Source organism: Anomalospiza imberbis, unplaced genomic scaffold, assembly GCF_031753505.1.
Source record: "Anomalospiza imberbis isolate Cuckoo-Finch-1a 21T00152 unplaced genomic scaffold, ASM3175350v1 scaffold_1291, whole genome shotgun sequence".
NCBI classification, from domain to species: Eukaryota; Metazoa; Chordata; class Aves; order Passeriformes; family Viduidae; genus Anomalospiza; species Anomalospiza imberbis.
In genome coordinates this window covers 1-21445 of record NW_027099690.1, presented here as the reverse complement: position 1 = coordinate 21445, position 21445 = coordinate 1, and the positions used below count along the sequence as shown (strand labels likewise).

Genomic DNA, 21445 nt, shown 5'->3' with positions numbered 1-21445 from the left:
AATCTGCACCCCCAAAATCTTGGGGGGGTGGGGGGGAGGGGTCGAGGAACCCCAAATTTTGGGGAATTCAGAAGGAAAATCCCAATTTTTGGGCTTGGGGAGGCTCTGGAAGGCCCCAATTTTGGGGAGGGGGGTTTTGGGACCCCCCGTTTTTTTTGGGAGGGTGGGATTTGAGCCCGTGCCCCCCCCCAGGGGTGAAGGAGAGCCTGTGCTGGGGCCCCCCCGCGCCCCCCCAGCCCTGCCCCTACCAGGCGCTCTGTGCCCGCTTCAAGGACCTGCTGCTGCTGCCCGGTGGGTCTGGGGGCTCCGGGGGGGCCTGGGGGGGATTTGGGGGTCCTGAGGGCAATTTGGGGGGGCAGAGGGGGTATGGGGGCGGTTTGGGGGGTCCTGGGGGGTTTGGGGGGTCCTGAGGGGGATTTGGGGGGGGGGATTTGGGGGGTTTGGGGAGTCCTGGGGAGATTTGGGGGTTCCTGGGGGGATTTGGGGGTCCGGAGGGGGATTTGGGGGGGGCAGAGGGGGTATGGGGGCGGTTTGGGGGGTCCTGGGGGGGTTTGGGGGGTGATTTGGGGGGTTTGGAGGGGATTTGGGGGAGGTTTGGGGGTCCTGGGGGGGTTTGGGGGTCCTGAAGGGGATTTGGGGGGGGATTTGGGAGTTCGGAGGGGGTTTGGGGGAGGTTTGGGGGGTCCTGGGAGGGTTCGGGGGGTCCTGAGGGGGATTTGGGGGGTCCTGGGTGGGTTTGGGGGGTCCTGAGGGGGATTTGGGGGGGTCCTGGAGGGCTTTGGGGGGGTCCTGGAGGGTTTGGGGGGTCCTGGGGAGATTTGGGGGTTCTGGGGGGGATTTGGGGGGCCTGAGGGGGATTGGGGGGGGGATTTGGGGGGTTGGGGGGGCCAGAGGGGGTTTGGGGGAGGTTTGGGGGGTCCTGGGGGGCCCTGGGTGGGTTTTGGGGGGTTCTGAGGGGGATCTGGGGGGTCCTGGGAGGGTTTGGGGGTCCTGGGGGAGATTTGGGGTTCCTGGTGGGGTTTGGGGGGTCCTGGGGGGGATTTAGGGGAGGTTTGGGGGGATACTGAGGGATTTGGGGGGGATTTGGGGAGCTTTGGGGGGGTCCTGGGTGGGAATTGGGTGAATTTGGGGGGGTCCTGGGTGGGAATTGGGTGAATTTGGGGGGTCCTGTGGAGGATTTAGGGGAGCTTTGGGGGGTCCTGGGGGGTTTGGGAGAAATTGGGGGATCCTGGAGGGGATTTGGGGGTTCCTGGGGGGATTTAGGGGAGATTTGGGGGGGTCCTGGGCAGGAATTGGGTGAATTTGGGGGGTCCTGGGGGGATTTGGGGGGTCCTGGGGAGGATTTAGGGGAGGTTTGGGGGGTCCTGGGGGATTTGGGGTGCATTTGGGGAGCTTTGGGGGGTCCTGGGTGGGAATTGGGTGAATTTGGGGGGTCCTGGGGAGGATTTAGGGGAGCTTTGGGGGGTCCTGGTGGGAATTGGGTGAATTTGGGGGGTCCTGGGGAGGATTTAGGAGACTTTTGGGGCGTCCTGGGGGATTTCGGGGGGATTTAGGTGAATTTGGGGGGTCCTGGGTGGGGTCTGGGGGGTCCTGAGGGGTTTTGGAGAGTCGTGGGTGGGGGTCCGGGGGGGGTTTTGGGCCCCTGACCCATTTTTAGTGTTTCTGGCCCCGTTTTGGGGGTCCCTGACCCCGATTTCGGGGTCCCCCACCCCGCTTTCCCCGTCGCAGACGAGTACTTCGCCCCCGAGCCGCGGCGCAGCCGCTGCTTCTGCCAGGGCTGTGAGCGGGGAGGGGGGCGACCCCCGGGACCCCCGGGAGCCCCCCCTGCCCCTGGGCTGGTGCCGCTTCAGCCTCCGGTACGGGCCGGGGGTCCTGGGGGGGGATTTGGGGGGAATTTGAGGGGTCCTGGGGGGGATTTGGGGGTCCTGGGGGGTGATTTGGGGGGAATTTGGGGGGTCCTGTGGGGTGTTTGGGGGGAATTTGGGGGGGATTTGAGGGGTCCTGGGGGGGGATTTGGGGGTCCTGGGGGGGATTTGGGGGGTCCTGGAGGGGTTTGGGGGTCCTGTGGGGTGTTTGGGGGGAATTTGGGGGGGATTTGAGGGGTCCTGGGGGGGATTTGGGGGTCCTGGGGGGATTTGGGGGGTCCTGGGGGGGTTTCGGGGGGTCCTGGGGGGGGATTTGGGGGGTCCTGGAGGGGTTTCGGGGGGTCCTGGGGGGGGATTTGGGGGGTCCTGGAGGGGTTTGGGGGTCCTGGGGGGTGTTTGGGGGGAATTTGGGGGGTCCTGTGGGGTGTTTGGGGGGAATTTGGGGGGGATTTGAGGGGTCCTGGGCGGGGGTTGGGGGGTCCTGGGGGGGATTTGGGGGGTCCTGGGGGGGGATTTGGGGGGTCCTGGGGGAGATTTGGGGGGAATTTGAGGGGTCCTGGGGGGGATTTGGGGGGTCTTAGGGGGATTTGGGGGGGTCTGGGGGGAATTTGGGGGGTCCTGGGAGGAATTCGGGGGGTCCTGGGAGGGATTTGGGGGGTCCTGGGGGGGTTTTGGGGGGATTTGGGGGGGATTTGGGAGGGTCCAGGGGGATTTGCGGGGTCCTGGGGGGATTTGGGGGGTCCTGGAGGGGTTTTGGGGGGAATTTGGGGTGGATTTGAGGGGTCCTGGGCGGGGGTTGGGGGGTCCTGGGGAGGATTTGGGGGTCCTGGGGGGATTTGGGGGTCCTGGGGGGGATTTGGGGGGTCCTGGGGGGGTTTGGGGGTCCTGGGGGGGGATTTGGGGGGTCCTGGGGGAGATTTGGGGGGGAATTTGAGGGGTCCTGGGGGGATTTGGGGGGTCATAGGGGGGTTTTGGGGGGGAATTGGGAGGTCCTGGGGGGGTTTTGGGGGGATTTGGGGGGGGTCTGGGGGGAATTTGGGGGGTCCTGGGGGGGATTTGGGGGAGTCCTGGGGGGGTTTTGGGGGGATTTGGGGGGTCCTGGGGGGAATTTGGGGGGGATTTGGGGGGTCCTGGAGGGGTTTGGGGGGGATTTGGGGGGTCCTGGGGGGAATTTGGGGGTAATTTCGGGGTCCCGGGGTTAATTTTGGGGTTCCCGGTGAATTTTGGGGTTTCCCTGGGTGAATTTCGGGGTTCCTGGGGTTAATTTTGGGGTTTCCCTGGGTTAATTTTGCGGGTTCCGGGTTAATTTTGGGGTTCCCTGGGTTAATTTCGGGGTCCCCGGGGTTAATTTTGGGGTTCCCTGGGTTAATTTCGGGGTCCCCGGGGTGAATTTCGTGGTTCCGGGTGAATTTTGGGGTTCCCGGTGAATTTTGGGGTTTCCCTGGGTGAATTTCGGGGTTCCTGGGGTTAATTTTGGGGTTTCCCTGGGTTAATTTTGCGGTTCCGGGTGAATTTTGGGGTTCCCTGGGTTAATTTCGGGGTCCCCGGGGTGAATTTCGGGGTTCCCGGTGAATTTCGGGGTTCTCGGTGAATTTTGGGGTCCCCCCAGGCCGAAGCCGCGGCCCGAGGGGGGCGGGGGGTGGCAGAAGTGGCCCCGGGCGTATCACGGCACCAGCGCCGGCGCCGTGCGGCGCAGCCTGGACCGCGGCGAGCTCGTGCCAGGTGGGCACCCCGAAACGGGATGGGCGCCCCGAAAATGGGATGGGCACCCCAAAAAATGGGGATGGGATCCCCGAAAATGGGGATGGGCACCCCGAAAATGGGGATGGGAGCCCTGAAAATGGGGATGGGACCCCCGAAAATGGGATGGGCACCCCGAAAATGGGGATGGGACCCCCGAAATGGGGATGGGACCCTCAAAATGGGGATGGGAACCCAAAAAATGGGGATGGGATCCCCGAAAATGGGATGGGAGCCCTGAAATGGGGATGGGACCCCCAAAATGGGGATGGGCACCCCGAAATGGGGATGGGCACCCCAAAAAATGGGGATGGGATCCCCGAAAATGGGATGGGAACCCCGAAAATGGGGATGGGAACCCAAAAAATGGGGATGGGAACCCAAAAAATGGGGATGGGACCCCCGAAAATGGGGATGGGAGCCCTGAAATGGGAATGGGCACCCCGAAAATGGGATGGGAACCCCGAAACGGGATGGGCACCCCAAAAATGGGATGGGCACCCCGAAAATGGGGATGGGAACCCAAAAAATGGGATGGGACCCCCGAAAATGGGGATGGGAACCCAAAAAATGGGATGGGACCCCCAAAAATGGGGATGGGAGCCCTGAAAATGGGAATGGGCACTTCAAAAATGGGGATGGGCACCTCAAAAATGGGGATGGGCACCCCAAAAATGGGATGGGCACCCCGAAAATGGGGATGGGATCCCTGAAAATGGGATGGGCACCCCAAAAATGGGGATGGGACCCTCAAAATGGGGATGGGAACCCAAAAAATGGGGATGGGACCCCCGAAAATGGGGATGGGCACCCCGAAATGGGGATGGGCACCCCGAAAATGGGGATGGGCAACACCAAAATGGGATGGGCACCCCGAAATGGGATGGGCGCCCCGAAAATGGGATGGGAACCCCGAAAATGGGGATGGGCACCCCAAAAAGGGGATGGGATCCCCGAAATGGGGATGGGAACCCAAAATGGGGATGGGATCCCCGAAAATGGGGATGGGAACCCAAAATGGGGATGGGATCCCCGAAAATGGGGATGGGACCCCTGAAATGGGGATGGGCACCCTAAAAATGGGATGGGCACCCCAAAATGGGGATGGGAACCCCGAAAATGGGCACGGGGTCCCCGAAAACTCAATAGGGACCCCAAAATCGGGCACGGGGACCCCAAAAATGGGGAGGGGGACCCCTCAATCCCCTCCCCCGTTTAGCCCCGCCCCGTTTTACCACACCCACCGAAGCCCCGCCCCTGCCCCGCCCCCAGGCCCCTGGTCGCTGCTCTGCGCCCCCTGCCGGCCGGATCCGTCAGGCCCCGCCCACTCGCGCTCAGGCTCCGCCCCCACGGGCTCGGGGCCCCGCCCCCCAGGCCCCGCCCCTCTGGTGCTGTCGCCGGCCCTGGGCTACGCGGCCCTGGAGACGTTCGCCAGCAGGGTCACGTGAGTGGGCGGGGCCACGTGGGGGGAGGGGCTATGGAGAAGGGGAGGGGCCACGGGGATTGGGGAGGGGCTAAAATGGGTGGGGTCATGTGGATTGGGGAGGGGCTAAAAATGGGTGGGGTCATGTGGATTGGGGAGGGGCCACAGGGATTGGGGAGGGGCTAAAAATGGGTGGGGTCACGTGGATTGGGGGGGCTTAAAAAGTGGGAGGGGTCATGTGGGTTGGGAGGGGCTAAAATGGGTGGGGTCATGTGGATTGGGAGGAGCTAAAATGGGTGGGGCCCTATGGATTGGGGTGGAGCTAAAAAAGTGGGAGGGGTCATGTAGATTGGGGAGGGGCTAAAAAGGGGAGGGGTCATGTGGATTGGGAGGAGCTAAAATGGGTGGGGCCCTATGGATTGGGGTGGAGCTAAAAAAGTGGGAGGGGTCATGTAGATTGGGAGGGGCTAAAAAGGGGAGGGGTCATGTGGATTGGGAGGGGCTAAAAGTCAGAGGGGTCATGTAGATTGGGGAGGGGCTAAAAATGGGTGGGGTCACGTGGATTGGGGAGGAGTCACGTGGATTGGGGAGGGGTCACGTGGATTGGGGAAGGGCTAAAAGTGGGAGGGGTCACGTGGATTGGGAGGGGCTAAAATGGGTGGGGTCACATGGATTGGGAGGGGCTAAAAAGTGGGAGGGGTCACGTGGATTGGGAGGGGCTTAAAAAGTGGGAGGGGTCACATGGATTGGGGAGGGGCTAAAAAGGGGAGGGGTCACGTGGATTGGGGAGGGGCTAAAAGTGGGAGGGGTCACGTGGATTGGGAGGGGCTAAAATGGGTGGGGTCACGTGGATTGGGGAGGGTGTAAAAAGTGGGAGGGGTCACATGGATTGGGGGGTCACATGGATTGGGGAGGGGCTAAAGAAAGTGGGAGGGGTCACAGGGATTGGGGAGGGGCTAAAACGTGGGAGGGGTCACATGGATTGGGGAGGGGCTAAAGAAAGTGGGAGGGGTCACAGGGATTGGGGAGGGGCTGAAATGGGTGGGGTCACGTGGATTGGGGAGGGGCTGAAAGTGGGAGGGGTCATGTGGGTTGGGGAGGGGCTAAAAAGGGGAGGGGTCATGTGGATTGGGGAGGGGCTAAAAATGGGTGGGGTCACGTGGATTGGGGAGGAGTCACGTGGATTGGGAGGAGCTAAAATGGGGTCACATGGATTGGGAGGGGCTTAAAAAGTGGAAGGGGTCACATGGATTGGGGGCTAAAATGGGTGGGGTCATGTGGATTGGGAGGAGCTAAAATGGGTGGGGCCCTATGGATTGGGGTGGAGCTAAAAAAGTGGGAGGGGTCATGTAGATTGGGGAGGGGCTAAAAAGGGGAGGGGTCATGTGGATTGGGAGGGGCTAAAAGTCAGAGGGGTCATGTAGATTGGGGAGGGGCTAAAAATGGGTGGGGTCACGTGGATTGGGGAGGAGTCACGTGGATTGGGGAGGGGTCACGTGGATTGGGGAAGGGCTAAAAGTGGGAGGGGTCACGTGGATTGGGAGGGGCTAAAATGGGTGGGGTCACATGGATTGGGTGGGGCTAAAAAGTGGGAGTGGTCACGTGGATTGGGAGGGGCTAAAATGGGTGGGGTCACGTGGATTGGGGAGCGGCTGAAAGTGGGAGGGGTCATGTGGGTTGGGGAGGGGCTAAAAGTGGGAGGGGTCATGTGGGTTGGGGAGGGGCTAAAAAGGGGAGGGGTCATGTGGATTGGGGAGGGGCTAAAGAGGGTGGGGTCACGTGGATTGGGAGGGGCTAAAAAGGGGAGGGGTCACGTGGATTGGGAGGGGCTAAAATGGGTGGGGTCACATGGATTGGGAGGGGCTAAAAAGTGGGAGGGGTCACGTGGATTGGGAGGGGCTTAAAAAGTGGGAGGGGTCACATGGATTGGGGAGGGGCTAAAAAGGGGAGGGGTCACGTGGATTGGGGAGGGGCTAAAAGTGGGAGGGGTCACGTGGATTGGGAGGGGCTAAAATGGGTGGGGTCACGTGGATTGGGGAGGGTGTAAAAAGTGGGAGGGGTCACATGGATTGGGGGGTCACATGGATTGGGGAGGGGCTAAAGAAAGTGGGAGGGGTCACAGGGATTGGGGAGGGGCTAAAACGTGGGAGGGGTCACATGGATTGGGGAGGGGCTAAAGAAAGTGGGAGGGGTCACAGGGATTGGGGAGGGGCTGAAATGGGTGGGGTCACGTGGATTGGGGAGGGGCTGAAAGTGGGAGGGGTCATGTGGGTTGGGGAGGGGCTAAAAAGGGGAGGGGTCATGTGGATTGGGGAGGGGCTAAAAATGGGTGGGGTCACGTGGATTGGGGAGGAGTCACGTGGATTGGGAGGAGCTAAAATGGGGTCACATGGATTGGGAGGGGCTTAAAAAGTGGAAGGGGTCACATGGATTGGGGGCTAAAATGGGTGGGGTCATGTGGATTGGGAGGAGCTAAAATGGGTGGGGCCCTATGGATTGGGGTGGAGCTAAAAAAGTGGGAGGGGTCATGTAGATTGGGGAGGGGCTAAAAAGGGGAGGGGTCATGTGGATTGGGAGGGGCTAAAAGTCAGAGGGGTCATGTAGATTGGGGAGGGGCTAAAAATGGGTGGGGTCACGTGGATTGGGGAGGAGTCACGTGGATTGGGGAGGGGTCACGTGGATTGGGGAAGGGCTAAAAGTGGGAGGGGTCACGTGGATTGGGAGGGGCTAAAATGGGTGGGGTCACATGGATTGGGTGGGGCTAAAAAGTGGGAGTGGTCACGTGGATTGGGAGGGGCTAAAATGGGTGGGGTCACGTGGATTGGGGAGCGGCTGAAAGTGGGAGGGGTCATGTGGGTTGGGGAGGGGCTAAAAGTGGGAGGGGTCATGTGGGTTGGGGAGGGGCTAAAAAGGGGAGGGGTCATGTGGATTGGGGAGGGGCTAAAGAGGGTGGGGTCACATGGATTGGGAGGGGCTAAAAAGGGGAGGGGTCACGTGGATTGGGAGGGGCTAAAATGGGTGGGGTCACATGGATTGGGAGGAGCTAAAAATGGGTGGGGTCACGTGGATTGGGGTGGAGCTAAAAAAGTGGGAGGGGTCACGTGGATTGGGAGGGGCTAAAATGGGTGGGGTCAGATGGATTGGGGTGGAGCTTAAAAAAGTGGGAGGGGTCACCTGGGTGGGGGAGGGGCTCCAGAGAAGGGGGAGGGGCCACCCAGGGGGGATTTTTGGGGTGGATTTTGGGCTATTTTAGGATATTTTAGGAGATTTTAAGATATTTTGGGATATTTTAGGGTATTTTGGGATATTTTAAGATATTTTGGGATGTTTTAGGATATTTTAGGAGATTTTTGGGATATTTTGGGCTATTTTAGGATATTTTAGGATATTTCAGGATATTTTAGGAGATTTTGGGATATTTTAGGATATTTTGGGATATTTTGGGATACTTTAGAATATTTAGGAATATTTTAGGATATTTTGGGATATTTTAGGGTATTTTGGGATATTTTGGAATATTTTAGGATATTTTAGGATATTTTGGGGAATTTCCTGACCCCCTTCTCCCCCCGCAGGTTCCGGGAGCCGGGCTGGATTTTGGGGTGAATTTTAGGATATTTTAGGATGTTTTAGGGAATTTCCTGACCCCGTTCTCCCCCCGCAGGTTCCGGGAGCCAGGCTGGATTTTGGGGTGAATTTTAGGATATTTTAGGATATTTTGGGATATTTTGATATATTTTAGGATCTTTTAGGGAATTTCCTGACCCATTTCTCCCCCCGCAGGTTCCGGGAGCCGGGCTGGATTTTGGGGTGAATTTTAGGATATTTTGGGGTGAATTTTAGGTTATTTTAGGATATTTTAAGGAATTTCCTGACCCATTTCTCCCCCCGCAGGTTCCGGGAGCCGGGCTGGATTTTGGGGTGAATTTTAGGATATTTTAGGATATTTTAGGATATTTTGGGATATTTTGATATATTTTAGGATCTTTTAGGGAATTTCCTGACCCCATTCTCCCCCCGCAGGTTCCGGGAGACGGGCTGGATTTTGGGTTGAATTTTAGGATATTTTGGGGTGAATTTTAGGTTATTTTAGGATATTTTAAGGAATTTCCTGACCCGTTTCTCCCCCCGCAGGTTCCGGGAGCCGGGCTGGCCGCGGCCCCGGGGGGCTCAGGTGGCCTTTGAGGTTTGGGTCCGTCCGGGCTCCTTCCGGGCCGGGCCCCCCTCGCTGAGCCCCCCGCCCGCCCTGGAGCCCCCCCAGGGGCTGGACCCCGCCCAGCTCGAGTGGGTCACCAAGGAGCCGGGGGCCACCGTGCTGGCCGGGCTGCTGGTCCGCGTGGACTGAACGGCCACGGACGGGGGAGAACCCCGAAAATGGGGGAGTTATCGCCCAAAAATGGGGGATATCGCCCCGAAAAGAGGGGGGAAATCGCCCTGAAAATGGGGGAGTTATCACCCAAAAAAGGAGGAAGTCACCCCAAAAATATGGGGGAAATCGCCCCAAAAATGGAGGAATTAGCACCCAAAAATGGGAGAAATCGCCCCAAAAATGGGGGGAAAAATCACCTAAAAATGGGAGAAATCGCCCCAAAAATGGGGGGAAAATCACCCATAAAGGGGAGAAATCGCCCCAAAAATGGGGGGAAAAATCACCCAAAAATGGGAGAAATCGCCCCAGAAATGGAGGAATTATCACCCAAAATTGGGAGAAATCGCCCCAAAAATGGAGGAAAAAAATCACCCATAAATGGGAGTTATCGCCCAAAAATGGGGGATATCGCCCCGAAAATAGGGGGGAAATCGCCCTGAAAATGGGGGAGTTATCACCCAAAAAAGGAGGAAGTCACCCCAAAAATATGGGGGAAATCGCCCCAAAAATGGAGGAATTAGCACCCAAAAATGGGAGAAATCGCCCCAAAAATGGGGGGAAAAAATCACCCAAAAATGGGAGAAATGGCCCCAAAAATGGGGGGGAAAAATCACCCAAAAATGGGAGAAATCGCCCCAAAAATGGGGGGAAAAATCACCCAAAAATGGGAGAAATTTTTGCAAAAAAATGAGGAAATTTCGCCCAAAGATTTGGGAATCTCTCTAAAAAAAATTGGGAATTTTTTGAAAAAAAATTTGGAAATTACTCCCAAAAAATTGGGAATTTCTCAAAAAAAAAAAAAAATAGGGAATTTCTCCCCCCAAAAAATTGAAATTTCTCCCAAAAATTTGAGATTTTCTCCCCAAAAAATTTGGGAATTTCGCAAAAAAAATTGGGAATTTATCCCGAAAATTTAGGCATTTCTGCCCCCCCGCCCCCCCCCTCAAAAAAAGGGGAAATTTCTCCCAAAAATTCGGGAATTTCTCAAAAAAATCTTGGAATTTTTCCCCCAACATTTGGGAATTTTTCCCCAAAAATTCAGGAATTTCTCCCAGAAATTTGGGAATTCCTCCCAGGAAGGAGAAGCCCCCAAGGAAATCCCCTGGGATGGGGAACCCCAAAATTGGGGGGAGGTTGGAACAGAGGAACCCCCCTTGAAGTGGGGGAGGGACCCCCCAAAAAAATCTGGAGACCCCCCCCGGACTTGAGGACCCCCCCAAAAAAAATTGGGGCACCCCCAAAATTGAGGAACCCCCTAAAAATGGGGGAAACCCCCAAAATTTTGGGAAAAAAACCCAAAATTGGGGTGAACCCCCCGCCAAAAATGGGGGACCCCCCCCCAAACCCTCCCGGATTTTGGGGTCTTTGATCTCATTTTTGGGGGGGTTCACCCCAATTTCGGGGGGGTTCACCTCATTTTTGGGGGGTTCTCTTCATTTTTGGGGGGTTCAATCACAATTTTGGGGGGGTTTACCCCAATTTTAGGGGGGGTTCACACCAATTTTGGGGGGTTCTCCTCATTTTTGGGGGGTTCAATCCCAATTTTGGGGGGATTCACCTCAATTTTGGGGGATTCCTCCCAATTTTGCGGCTCTCACCCCAATTTGGGAGGGTTCACCCCAGTTTTTGGGGGGGGTTCACCCCAATTTTGGGTGGTTGTCCTCATTTTTGGGGGGTTCAATCCCAATTTTGGGGGGGTTCACCCCAATTTTGGGGGGGTTCACTCCAATTTGGGGGGGGTTCACCCCAATTTTGGGGGGGTTCACCTCAATTTTGGGGGATTCACTCCAATTTTGGGGGGGTTCACCCCAATTTTGTGGCTCTCACCCCAATTTTGGGGGGGTTCACCCCAATTTTGTGGCTCTCACCCCAATTTTGGGGGGGTTCACCTCATTTTGGGGGGGTTCACCTCAATTTTGGGGCTCTCACCCCAATTTTGGGAGGGGGAACCACTCGGGGGGGGGGGGGAAGGGGCCCCCAAGTATTTTTTGGGGGGGGGGGGGGCGTGGTTTTAAACCCCAATTTCGGGGTTCTCGAGCCCAGTTTGGGGGTCCCTGACCCGTTTTTGGGGGGTTTCACCTCAATTTTTAGGGGGGGGGAGGGGGAGGGGTCACAGCACTTCCCCCCTCCCCCACTGCACAGCCCCTCCCCCCCCGCCCCTCCCCCCCCCTTTTATTTATTGCCCCAAATGTGAATGCGGGGGTGGGGGAGGGGCAGGGGGAGGGGATTTTTGGGGGGGGGGGGGGTTGGGTTTTTTTGGGGGGGTTTCTGGCCGGGTTTTTTTGTTTGTTTTTTTTTGTTTTTTGGTTTTTTTTTGTTTTTTTTAAATGAATTTTTATTTAAAGCTGCTGCGAGGGGGGTGGGGGAGGGGGAGGGGGTGGCGCCCCTCGTTCCCCCCCCCACCCCCTCCCCAAAATAAAACCGTGAGAAAAAAAAAAAAATTTAAAAAAAAAACCAAAAAACTTCGGAATGCTCGGTGGGGGAGGGGCGGGAAATTTGGGGAGGGGGGGGAGGGGCTGAGGGGGAAATTTTGGGTGGGGGAGGGGCCGGGGATTCCCAGGGGTTCCCCCGGGGCTTGGGGGAGGGGCCTGAGGAAGCTGAGGGGGCGTGGTTTATTGTTTGGCGCTCGGAGCGCGCGGTTTAGCCTTATAAGGAAATCGGGGCGTGGCTTAGCCTCGTTTTCAGCTGTAGGCTCGTGTTTTATCCTTTTATGGCGGTCAGGGCGTGGTTTAGCCTCGTTTTCGCCAAAAGGGGCGCGGTTTTTCCTTATATGGTGATAGGGCGTGGTTTCGGAAAAAAAAACAAACCCGCTGGATTCTCCTTATATGGTAATCAGGGCGTGGTTTAGCCTCGTTTCCGATGAGCGGGGCGTGGCTTCTCATCACATGACCGTAATGGGCGTGGTTAAGCCTCGTTTGCACACTAGGGGGCGTGGCGTTTCCTAAGAAGGAAATCGGGGCGTGGTTCCGCCTCGTTCCCAGCACAGGGGGCGTGGTTTCGCCTCATTTCTGACCAGAGGGGCGTGGCTTTACTCACGCCGCATGAGGGGCGTGGTTTAGCCTCGTTCCCGCTTGAGTAGGCGTGGCTTCGCCTGACGCCACAATTTGGGGCGTGGTTCCGCCTCGTTCCCACCACCGGGGGCGTGGTTTCGCCTCATTTCTGGCGGCGAGGGGGCGTGGCTTCGCCTCAGGGCGCAGTTTGGGGCGTGGCCCCGCCTCGTTCCCGCCGCCAGGGGGCGTGGCCCCGCTCTGAGGGGAGCCTTTCGCTCCGGAAGCGGAACCGCGGCCCCGGCCCGGCCCGGCCCCGTCTCAGCCCCGCGGCCCCGGCCCGGCCCCGCTCTGTACCCCGCGGCCCCGCCACCTTCCCACGATGCCGGCGCTGCTGGAGCGGCCGAAGCTGAGCTCGGCCATGGCGCGGGCGCTGCACCGCCACGTCATGGTGGAGCGGGAGCGCAAGCGGCAGGGTGAGGCCGGGCGCGGCGCCGGGAGGGCCCCGGGCTGGGGCTGAGGGCGGGGGGAGCCCCGCAGGGCCCCGGGGCGGCGGGGGAGGCCGGGGAGGCTCCGTGAGGGGACGAGGCCGCGCCCGCCGCTGGGGCGGGGTTTCCATGGCAACGGGAGCCGGCCCCGGGGTCTCCGGAGCGACAGGCCACGCCCCCTCGGCGTCTCCATGGCGACGGGGCCGCGGTTGGCGCCGTTTCTCTGGGGTAGGCCACGCCCCTCCCAGTAGCGTTTCCATGGCAACAGGCCACGCCCCCGGCGTATCCAATGTTCAGGTCACGCCCCCTTGAGGAAGGGGGTGGAGTCAGGGCGGAGCTGGGACCCCCAAAAACCCGCGGTGACCCCTGAGTGACCTCTGACCCCTGAGTGACCCCTGAGTGACCACTGAGTGACCACTGACCTCTGAGTGACCCCTGAGTGACCCCCGAGTGACCACTGAGTGACCACTGAGTGACCCCTGAGTGACCCCTGAGTGGCCATGAGTGACTCTGAGTGACCATGAGTGACCCCCTGACCGCTGAGTGACCGCTGAATGACTGTGAGTGACCCTGAGTGACCCCTGAGTGACCCCTGGTGACTGTGAGTGACCGTGAGTGACCCCTGACCACTGAGTGACCCTGAGTGACCCCTGACCCCTGAGTGACCGCTGAGTGACCCCTGACCTCTGAGTGACCGCTGAGTGACCCTGAGTGACTGCTGAGTGACCGTGAGTGACCCTGAGTGACCCCTGGTGACTCTGAGTGACCGTGAGTGACCCCTGAGCACTGAGTGACTGCTGAGTAACCCTGAGTGACCCCTGACCCCTGAGTGACCACTGAGTGACCATGAGTGACCACTGAGTGACCCCTGAGTGACCGTGAGTGACCCTGAGTGGCCCCTGAGTGACCCCTGCGTGACCGCTGAGTGACCTCTGAGTGACCCCTGACCCCTGAGTGATCACTGAGTGACCGTGAGTGACCATGAGTGACTCTGAGTGACCGTGAGTGACCCCTGACCACTGAGTGACCGCTGAGTGACCGTGAGTGACCCCTGACCGCCGAGTGACCGCTGAGTGACCGCTGAGTGACCCTGACTGTGAGTGACCGCTGAGTGACCATGAGTGACTCTGAGTGACCGTGAGTGACCCCTGACCCCTGAGTGACCGCTGGGTGACCCCTGACCCCTGAGTGACCGTGAGTGACCGTGAGTGACCGCTGGGTGACCGCTGGGTGACCATGAGTGACTCTGAGTGACCGTGAGTGACCCCTGACCCCTGAGTGACCGCTGGGTGACCCCTGAGTGACCCCTGAGTGACCGCTGAGTGACCGCTGAGTGACCCCTGAGTGACCGTGAGTGACCGTGAGTGACCGCTGGGTGACCGCTGACCCCTGAGTGACCCCTGAGTGACCGCTGGGTGACCCTGAGTGACTGCTGGGTGACCGTGAGTGACCGTGAGTGACCGTGAGTGACCCCCTGAGCACTGAGTGACCGCTGAGTGGCCCTGAGTGACCCCTGAGTGACCGTGAGTGACCGCTGGGTGACCCCTGGTGACTCTGAGTGACCGTGAGTGACCCCTGACCCCTGAGTGACCGCTGGGTGACCCCTGACCCCTGAGTGACCGTGAGTGACCGTGAGTGACCGTGAGTGACCATGAGTGACTCTGAGTGACCGTGAGTGACCCCTGACCCCTGAGTGACCGCTGAGTGACCCTGAGTGACCCCTGACCCCTGAGTGACCGCTGGGTGACCCCTGACCCCTGAGTGACCTCTGAGTGACCGTGACTGACCGCTGGGTGACCGCTGACCGCTGAGTGACCGCTGAGTGACCATGAGTGACCGTGAGTGACCGTGAGTGACCGTGAGTGAATCTGAGTGACCGTGAGTGACCCCTGACCGCCGAGTGACCCCTGAGTGACCGCTGGGTGACCGCTGACCCTTGAGTGACCACTGAGTGACCATGAGTGACCGCTGAGTGACCCTGAGTGACCGCTGGGTGACCGTGAGTGACCGCTGGGTGACTGCTGACCCCTGAGTGACCACTGAGTGACCATGAGTGACCGTGAGTGACCCCTGAGTGACCGCTGGGTGACCGCTGAGTGACCGTGAGTGACCGCTGGGTGACCCCTGGTGACTCTGAGTGACCGCTGAGTGACCCCTGACCCCTGAGTGACCGTGAGTGACCGCTGGGTGACTGCTGGGTGACCACTAACCCCTGAGTGACCCCTGAGTGACCACTGAGTGACCGTGAGTGACCCCTGAGTGACCGTGAGTGACTGTGAGTGACCGCTGGGTGACCGCTGACCCCTGAGTGACCACTGAGTGACCCCTGAGTGACCGTGAGTGACCATGAGTGACCGCTGGGTGACTGCTGAGTGACCACTGACCACTGAGTGACCCCTGAGTGACCGCTGGGTGACCGTGAGTGACTGCTGGGTGACCTCTGAGTGACCGTGAGTGACCGCTGGGTGACCGCTGACCCCTGAGTGACCACTGAGTGACCGCTGGGTGACCCTGAGTGACCGTGAGTGACCCCTGACCCCTGAGTGACCGCTGAGTGACCATGAGTGACTGTGACTCTGAGTGACCCCTGAGTGACTGCTGGGTGACCCTGAGTGACCGCTGAGTGACCCCGAGTGACCATGAGTGACCACTGGGTGACCCCTGAGTGACCGCTGGGTGACCACTGACCACTGAGTGACCCCTGAGTGACCCCTGACCACTGAGTGACCACTGAGTGACCTCTGAGTGACCCCTGACCGCTGAATGACCCCTGAGTGACCACTGGGTGACCCCTGACCCCTGAGTGACTGTGAGTGACCGTGAGTGACCGCTGGGTGACCGTGAGTGACCCCTGACCCCTGAGTGACCTCTGAGTGACCGCTGGGTGACCCTGAGTGACCATGAGTGACCGTGAGTGACCCCTGACCACTGAGTGACCCCTGAGTGACCCCTGGTGACTGTGAGTGACCGTGAGTGACCGTGAGTGACCGCTGGGTGACCATGAGTGACCCCTGAGTGACCACTGAGTGACCATGAGTGACCCCTGAGTGACCGTGAGTGACCATGAGTGACCCCTGAGTGACCGTGAGTGACCGTGAGTGACCGTGAGTGACCGTGAGTGACCGCTGGGTGACCGCGGGCGCGGTGGCCGCAGAGGAGGAGGAGGTGGACAAGATGATGGAGCAGAAAGTGCGGGAGGAGCAGGAGCGGCGCCGGCGCAAGGAGCTGGAGGAGAGGATGTCCCTGGAGGAGACGCGCGAGCAGGTGGGCGGCAACGCCGAAATTCAAAAAAAAATCCAAAAAAATAAAGAAAAAAATCCCGAAAATTCACCCGAAAATCCAAAAAAAATTAAAAAAAAATCCCCCCCAAAAATCCCACAAAAATCCAAAAAAAAATCCCAAAAAAATCCAAAAAAATCCCCAAAAAATCCCAAAAATTCACCCAAAAATTCAGCCAAAAAACCCTAAAAAATAAAAAAAAATCCCAAAAAATTCAGCCAAAAATCCCCCAAAAATCCCAAAAAAATCCAAAAAAAATCCCAAAAAATTCAGCCAAAAATCCCCCCAAAAAATCCCAAAAAATAAAAAAATCCAAAAATAAATCCCAGAAAAATCCCCAAAAATTCAGCCAAAAATTCCGCCAAAAATTCCGCCAAAAATCCTAAAAAAATGCCAAAAAAATCCCCAAAATTCAGCCAAAAATCCCCAAAAAATCCCCAAAAAAATCCCAAAAAAATAAAAAAAATCCCAAAAAAATCCCAAAAAATTCAGCCAAAAATCCCCAAAAATCCCTAAAAAATTCCCAAAAAAATACCAAAAAAATCCCAAAAATTCTGCCCAAAAATTCTGCCAAAAATCCTAAAAAAATGCCAAAAAAATCCCAAAAAAATCTCAATAAAATCCTTAAAAATCCCCAAAAAATTCACCCAAAAATCCCCAAAAAATCAAAAAAAAATCCCAAAAATTCAGCCAAAAATCCCAAAAATTCACCTGAAAATTCAGCCAAAAATCCCCCAAAAAATCCCCAAAAATTCACCCAAAAATCCCCAAAAAATAAAAAAAAATCCCAAAAATTCACCCAAAAATCCCGAAAATTCACCCGAAAATTCAGCCAAAAATCCCAAAAAAATGCCAAAAAAATCCAAAAAAAATCCCAAAAAAATCCCAAAAAAATCCCCAAAAATTCACCCAAAAATCCCGAAAATTCACCCAAAAATCAAAAAAAAAAATTAAAAAAAAATCCCCCCCAAAAATCCCACAAAAATCCAAAAAAAATCCCAAAAAAATAAAAAAAATGGCAAAACAAAGCCAAAAAATTCAGCCAAAAATCCCAAAAAAATAAAAAAAAATCCCAAAAAAATCAGCCAAAAATTCCGCCAAAAATTCAGCCAAAAATCCCTAAAACATAAAAAAAATCCCAAAAATTCAGCCAAAAATCCCCCAAAAATCCCAAAAAAAAAAAAAAAAAAATCCTAAAAAATTCAGCCAAAAATCCCCAAAATCCCTAAAAAAAATCCCAAAAAATCCCAAAAAATCCCAAAAAATAAAAAAAAATCCCAAAAAAATTCCCCAAAAAATCCCCAAAAATAAAAAAAAATCCAAAAAAATCCCAAAAAAATCCCCAAAAATTCAGCCAAAAATCCCAAAAATCCCCAAAAAAATCTAAAAAAAATCCCAAAAAAATAAAAAAAAAATCCCAAAAATTCTGCCCAAAAATTCTGCCAAAAATCCCAAAAAAATCCCAAAAAATCCCCAAAAAATGCCCCAAAATTCCCCCGCCATGCCCCCAGAGCCGCCTCGCTGGAGGAGAGGATGTCCCTGGAGGAGACGCGCGAGCAGGTGGGCGGCAACGCCGAAATTCACCCGGAAATCCAAAAAAAAATCCAAAAAAATCAAAAAAAAAATTAAAAAACAATCCCCAAAAAAATCCCACAAAAATCCAAAAAAAATCCCAAAAAAATAAAAAAAATGGCAAAAAAAAGCCAAAAAATCAGCCAAAAATCCCAAAAAAATAAAAAAAAAAAATCCCAAAAAATCAGCCAAAAATCCCAAAAAAATCAAAAAAAAATCCCAAAAATTCACCCGAAAATCAAAAAATAAAATTTAAAAAAATCCCCAAAAAAATCCCACAAAAATCAAAAAAAATCCCAAAAAATCCCAAAAAATCCCCAAAAATTCAGCCAAAAATAAAAAAAAATTCAAAAAAAATCCAAAAAAATCCCCAAAAATTCAGCCAAAAATCCCTAAAAAAAATCCCCAAAAAATCCCCAAAAAATCCCAAAAAAATCCCAAAATCTCAGCCAAAAAATCAAAAAAATCCCCAAAAAAATCCCCCAAAAATCAAAAAAAAATCCCAAAAAAATCCCAAAAAATCCCCAAAAATTCAGCCAAAAATTCAGCCAAAAATCCCAAAAAAATCCAAAAAAAATCCCAAAAATTCACCCAAATATTCCGCCAAAAATTCCGCCAAAAATCCTAATAAAATGCCCAAAAAATCCTAAAAATTCAGCCAAAAATCCCAAAAAAATAAAAAAAAAATCCCAAAAATTCAGCCAAAAATTCAGCCAAAAATCCCCAAAAATTCACCCAAAAATCCCGAAAATTCACCCGAAAATTCAGCCAAAAATTCCGCCAAAAATCCTAAAAAAATGCCAAAAAAATCCAAAAAAATTCAGCCAAAATCCCAAAAAAATAAAAAAAAAATCCCAAAAATTCAGCCAAAAATCCCCCAAAAAATCCCAAAAAAATCAAAAAAATCCCAAAAAAATAAAAAAAATCCCCAAAAATTCAGCCAAAAATCTCCAAAAAATAAAAAAAAAAATCCCCAAAAATAAAAAAAAAATCCAAAAAAATCCCAAAAAAATCCCCAAAAGTTCAGCCAAAAATCCCAAAAATCCCCAAAAAAATCTAAAAAAAATCCCAAAAAAATAAAAAAAAATCCCAAAAATTCTGCCCAAAAATTCTGCCAAAAATCCCAAAAAAATCCCAAAAAATCCTCCAAAAATGCCCCAAAATTCCCCCGCCATGCCCCCAGAGCCGCCTCGCTGGAGGAGAGGATGTCCCTGGAGGAGACGCGCGAGCAGGTGGGCGGCAACGCCGAAATTCACCCGGAAATCCCAAAAAATTCTCCCAAAAATCCCAAAAATTCACCCGAAAATCAAAAAAATAATTAAAAAAAATCCCCAAAAAATCCCACAAAAATCCCAAAAAAATCCCCAAAAAATAAAAAAAAAATCCTAAAAATTCAGCCAAAAATCCCGAAAATTCACCCGAAAATTCAGCCAAAAATCCCCCAAAAAATCCCCAAAAATTCACCCAAAAATCCCCAAAAAATAAAAAAAAATCCCAAAAATTCACCCAAAATCCCGAAAATTCACCCGAAAATCAAAAAAAAAATTAAAAAAAAATCCCCAAAAAAATCCCACAAAAATCCCCCAAAAAATCCCCAAAAAATAAAAAAAAATGCCAAAACAATGCCAAAAAAATGCCAAAAAAATCAGCCAAAAATCCCAAAAAATAAAAAAAAAATCCCAAAAATTCAGCCAAAAATCCCCCAAAAAATCCCAAAAAAATCCCAAAAAAATCCCAATAAAATCCTGAAAAAAAAATCCCAAAAAATTCCAAAAAATTCACCCAAAAATCCCAAAAAAATTCAAAAAAAATCCCAAAAAAATCCCAAAAATTCAGCCAAAAATCCCCAAAAAATAAAAAAAAAATCCCAAAAAATTCAGCCAAAAATCCCCAAAAAATAAAAAAATCCCAAAAATTCAGCCAAAATCCCCCAAAAAAATCCCTAAAAATCCCCAAAAAAAATCCAAAAAAAAATTCACCCAAAAATCAAAAAATTTTAGCCAAAAAATCACAATTTTCCTTACAAAAAAATCCCATTTTTCACCCAAAAAATCCCATTTTTTTGGCTAAAATTCCCATTTTTTACCCCAAAATTCCCATTTTTTTCCCAAAATTCCCATTTTTTTTCCCAAAAATCCCATTTTTCCCCAAAATCCCCATTTTTTCCCCAAAATTCCCATTTTTTCCCAAAATTCCCATTTTTCCTCCCCAAAAATCTGATATTTCCTGCAAAAAATCCCCATTTTTCACCCAAAAAATCCCATTTTTTTGGCTAAAATTCCCTTTTTTTTTCCCAAAATTCCCATTTTTTTTGCCCAAATTCCCGTTTTTCCAAAATTCCCATTTTTTTTGGCCCAAATTCCCGTTTTTTCCCAAAATTCCCGTTTTTCTCCCCAATTCCAGCTGCTGAAGCTGCAGGAGAAGCTGGGCGCGCTGCAGGAGGAGAAGCGCCCGGAGAAATCCCAGTTTTACCCCAAAAATCCCATTTTTCACCCAAAAATTCCCATTTTTTCCCCCAAAATTCCCATTTTTTCCCCAAAATTCCCATTTTTCCCAAAATTCCCATTTTTCCTCTCCAAAAATCACTATTTTCCCCCCAAAAATCTGATATTTCCTGCAAAAAATCCCCATTTTTCACCCAAAAAATCCCATTTTTTTGGCTAAAAATCCCATTTTTTTTGCCCAAATTCCCGTTTTTTCCCAAAATTCCCATTTTTTTTGGCCCAAATTCCCGTTTTTTCCCAAAATTCCCGTTTTTCTCCCCAATTCCAGCTGCTGAAGCTGCAGGAGAAGCTGGGCGCGCTGCAGGAGGAGAAGCGCCTGGAGAAATCCCAGTTTTACCCCAAAAATCCCATTTTTCACCCAAAAATTCCCATTTTTTTTGCTAAAAATCCCAATTATTTCCCAAAATTCCCAATTATTTCCCAAAATTCCCATTTTTCCTCTCCAAAAATCACTATTTTCCTCCCAAAAATCTGATATTTCCTGCAAAAAATCCCCATTTTTCACCCAAAAATCCCATTTTTTTGGCTAAAAATCCCATTTTTTTTGCTAAAAATCCCATTTTTTTTGCTAAAATTCCCATTTTTTTTTGCCAAAATTCCCGTTTTTTCCCAAAATTCCCGTTTTTCTCCCCAATTCCAGCTGCTGAAGCTGCAGGAGAAGCTGGGCGCGCTGCAGGAGGAGAAGCGCCCGGAGAGATCCCAGTTTTACCCCAAAAATCCCATTTTTCACCCAAAAATTCCCATTTTTTTTCCCAAAATTCCCACTTTTTCCCTCAAAATTCCCATTTTTCCCAAAATTCCCATTTTTCCTCTCCAAAAATCACTATTTTCCCCCCAAAAATCTGATATTTCCTGCAAAAAATCCCATTTTTCACCCAAAAAATCCCATTTTTTTTGCTAAAATTCCCATTTTTTTTGCTAAAAATCCCATTTTTTTCCCAAAATTCCCGTTTTTTCCAAAATTCCCGTTTTTCTCCCCAATTCCAGCTGCTGAAGCTGAAGGAGAAGCTGGGCGCGCTGCAGGAGGAGAAGCGCCTGGAGAAATCCCAGTTTTACCCCAAAAATCCCATTTTTCACCCAAAAATTCCCATTTTTTTCCCAAAATTCATATTTTTTTTACTAAAATTCCCATTTTTTCCCAAAATTCCCATTTTTCCTCTCCAAAAATCACTATTTTCCCCCCAAAAATCTGATATTTCCTGCAAAAAATCCCCATTT

General features: G+C 52.7%; 2 protein-coding genes across 2 annotated transcripts; both read left to right on the top strand.

The window, feature by feature from the left end:
• Nucleotides 1-272: 272 nt before the first annotated feature.
• On the top strand, nt 273-9391 carry LOC137466032 (neuralized-like protein 4; the record flags this gene model as incomplete). Its single annotated transcript, XM_068177970.1, has 5 exons — nt 273-291; nt 1729-1856; nt 3475-3587; nt 4878-5049; nt 9163-9391. Coding segments are annotated over 5 exons (643 nt in total), but the record flags the coding sequence as incomplete, so codon positions are not given.
• Nucleotides 9392-12650: 3259 nt separating this feature from the next.
• Nucleotides 12651-20402, top strand: GPS2 (G protein pathway suppressor 2). Its single transcript, XM_068177969.1, has 3 exons — nt 12651-12860; nt 16027-16136; nt 20127-20402. The coding sequence occupies exons 1-3, from the start codon at nt 12767-12769 to the stop codon at nt 20385-20387; spliced, it is 465 nt and encodes a 154-aa protein (XP_068034070.1). The 5' UTR covers nt 12651-12766; the 3' UTR covers nt 20388-20402.
• Nucleotides 20403-21445: the final 1043 nt, after the last annotated feature.

Excerpts from the sequence above, each read along its gene's own strand:
- GPS2 (XM_068177969.1), top strand. The coding sequence starts at position 12,767 with ATGCCGGCGCTGCTGGAGCGGCCGAAGCTGAGCTCGGCCATGGCGCGG. Across the intron at positions 12,861-16,026 it reads GCGGGAGCGCAAGCGGCAGG|AGGAGGAGGAGGTGGACAAG; the intron begins GTGAGGCCGGGC and ends CGGTGGCCGCAG. Across the intron at positions 16,137-20,126 it reads TGGAGGAGACGCGCGAGCAG|CTGCTGAAGCTGCAGGAGAA; the intron begins GTGGGCGGCAAC and ends CCCCAATTCCAG.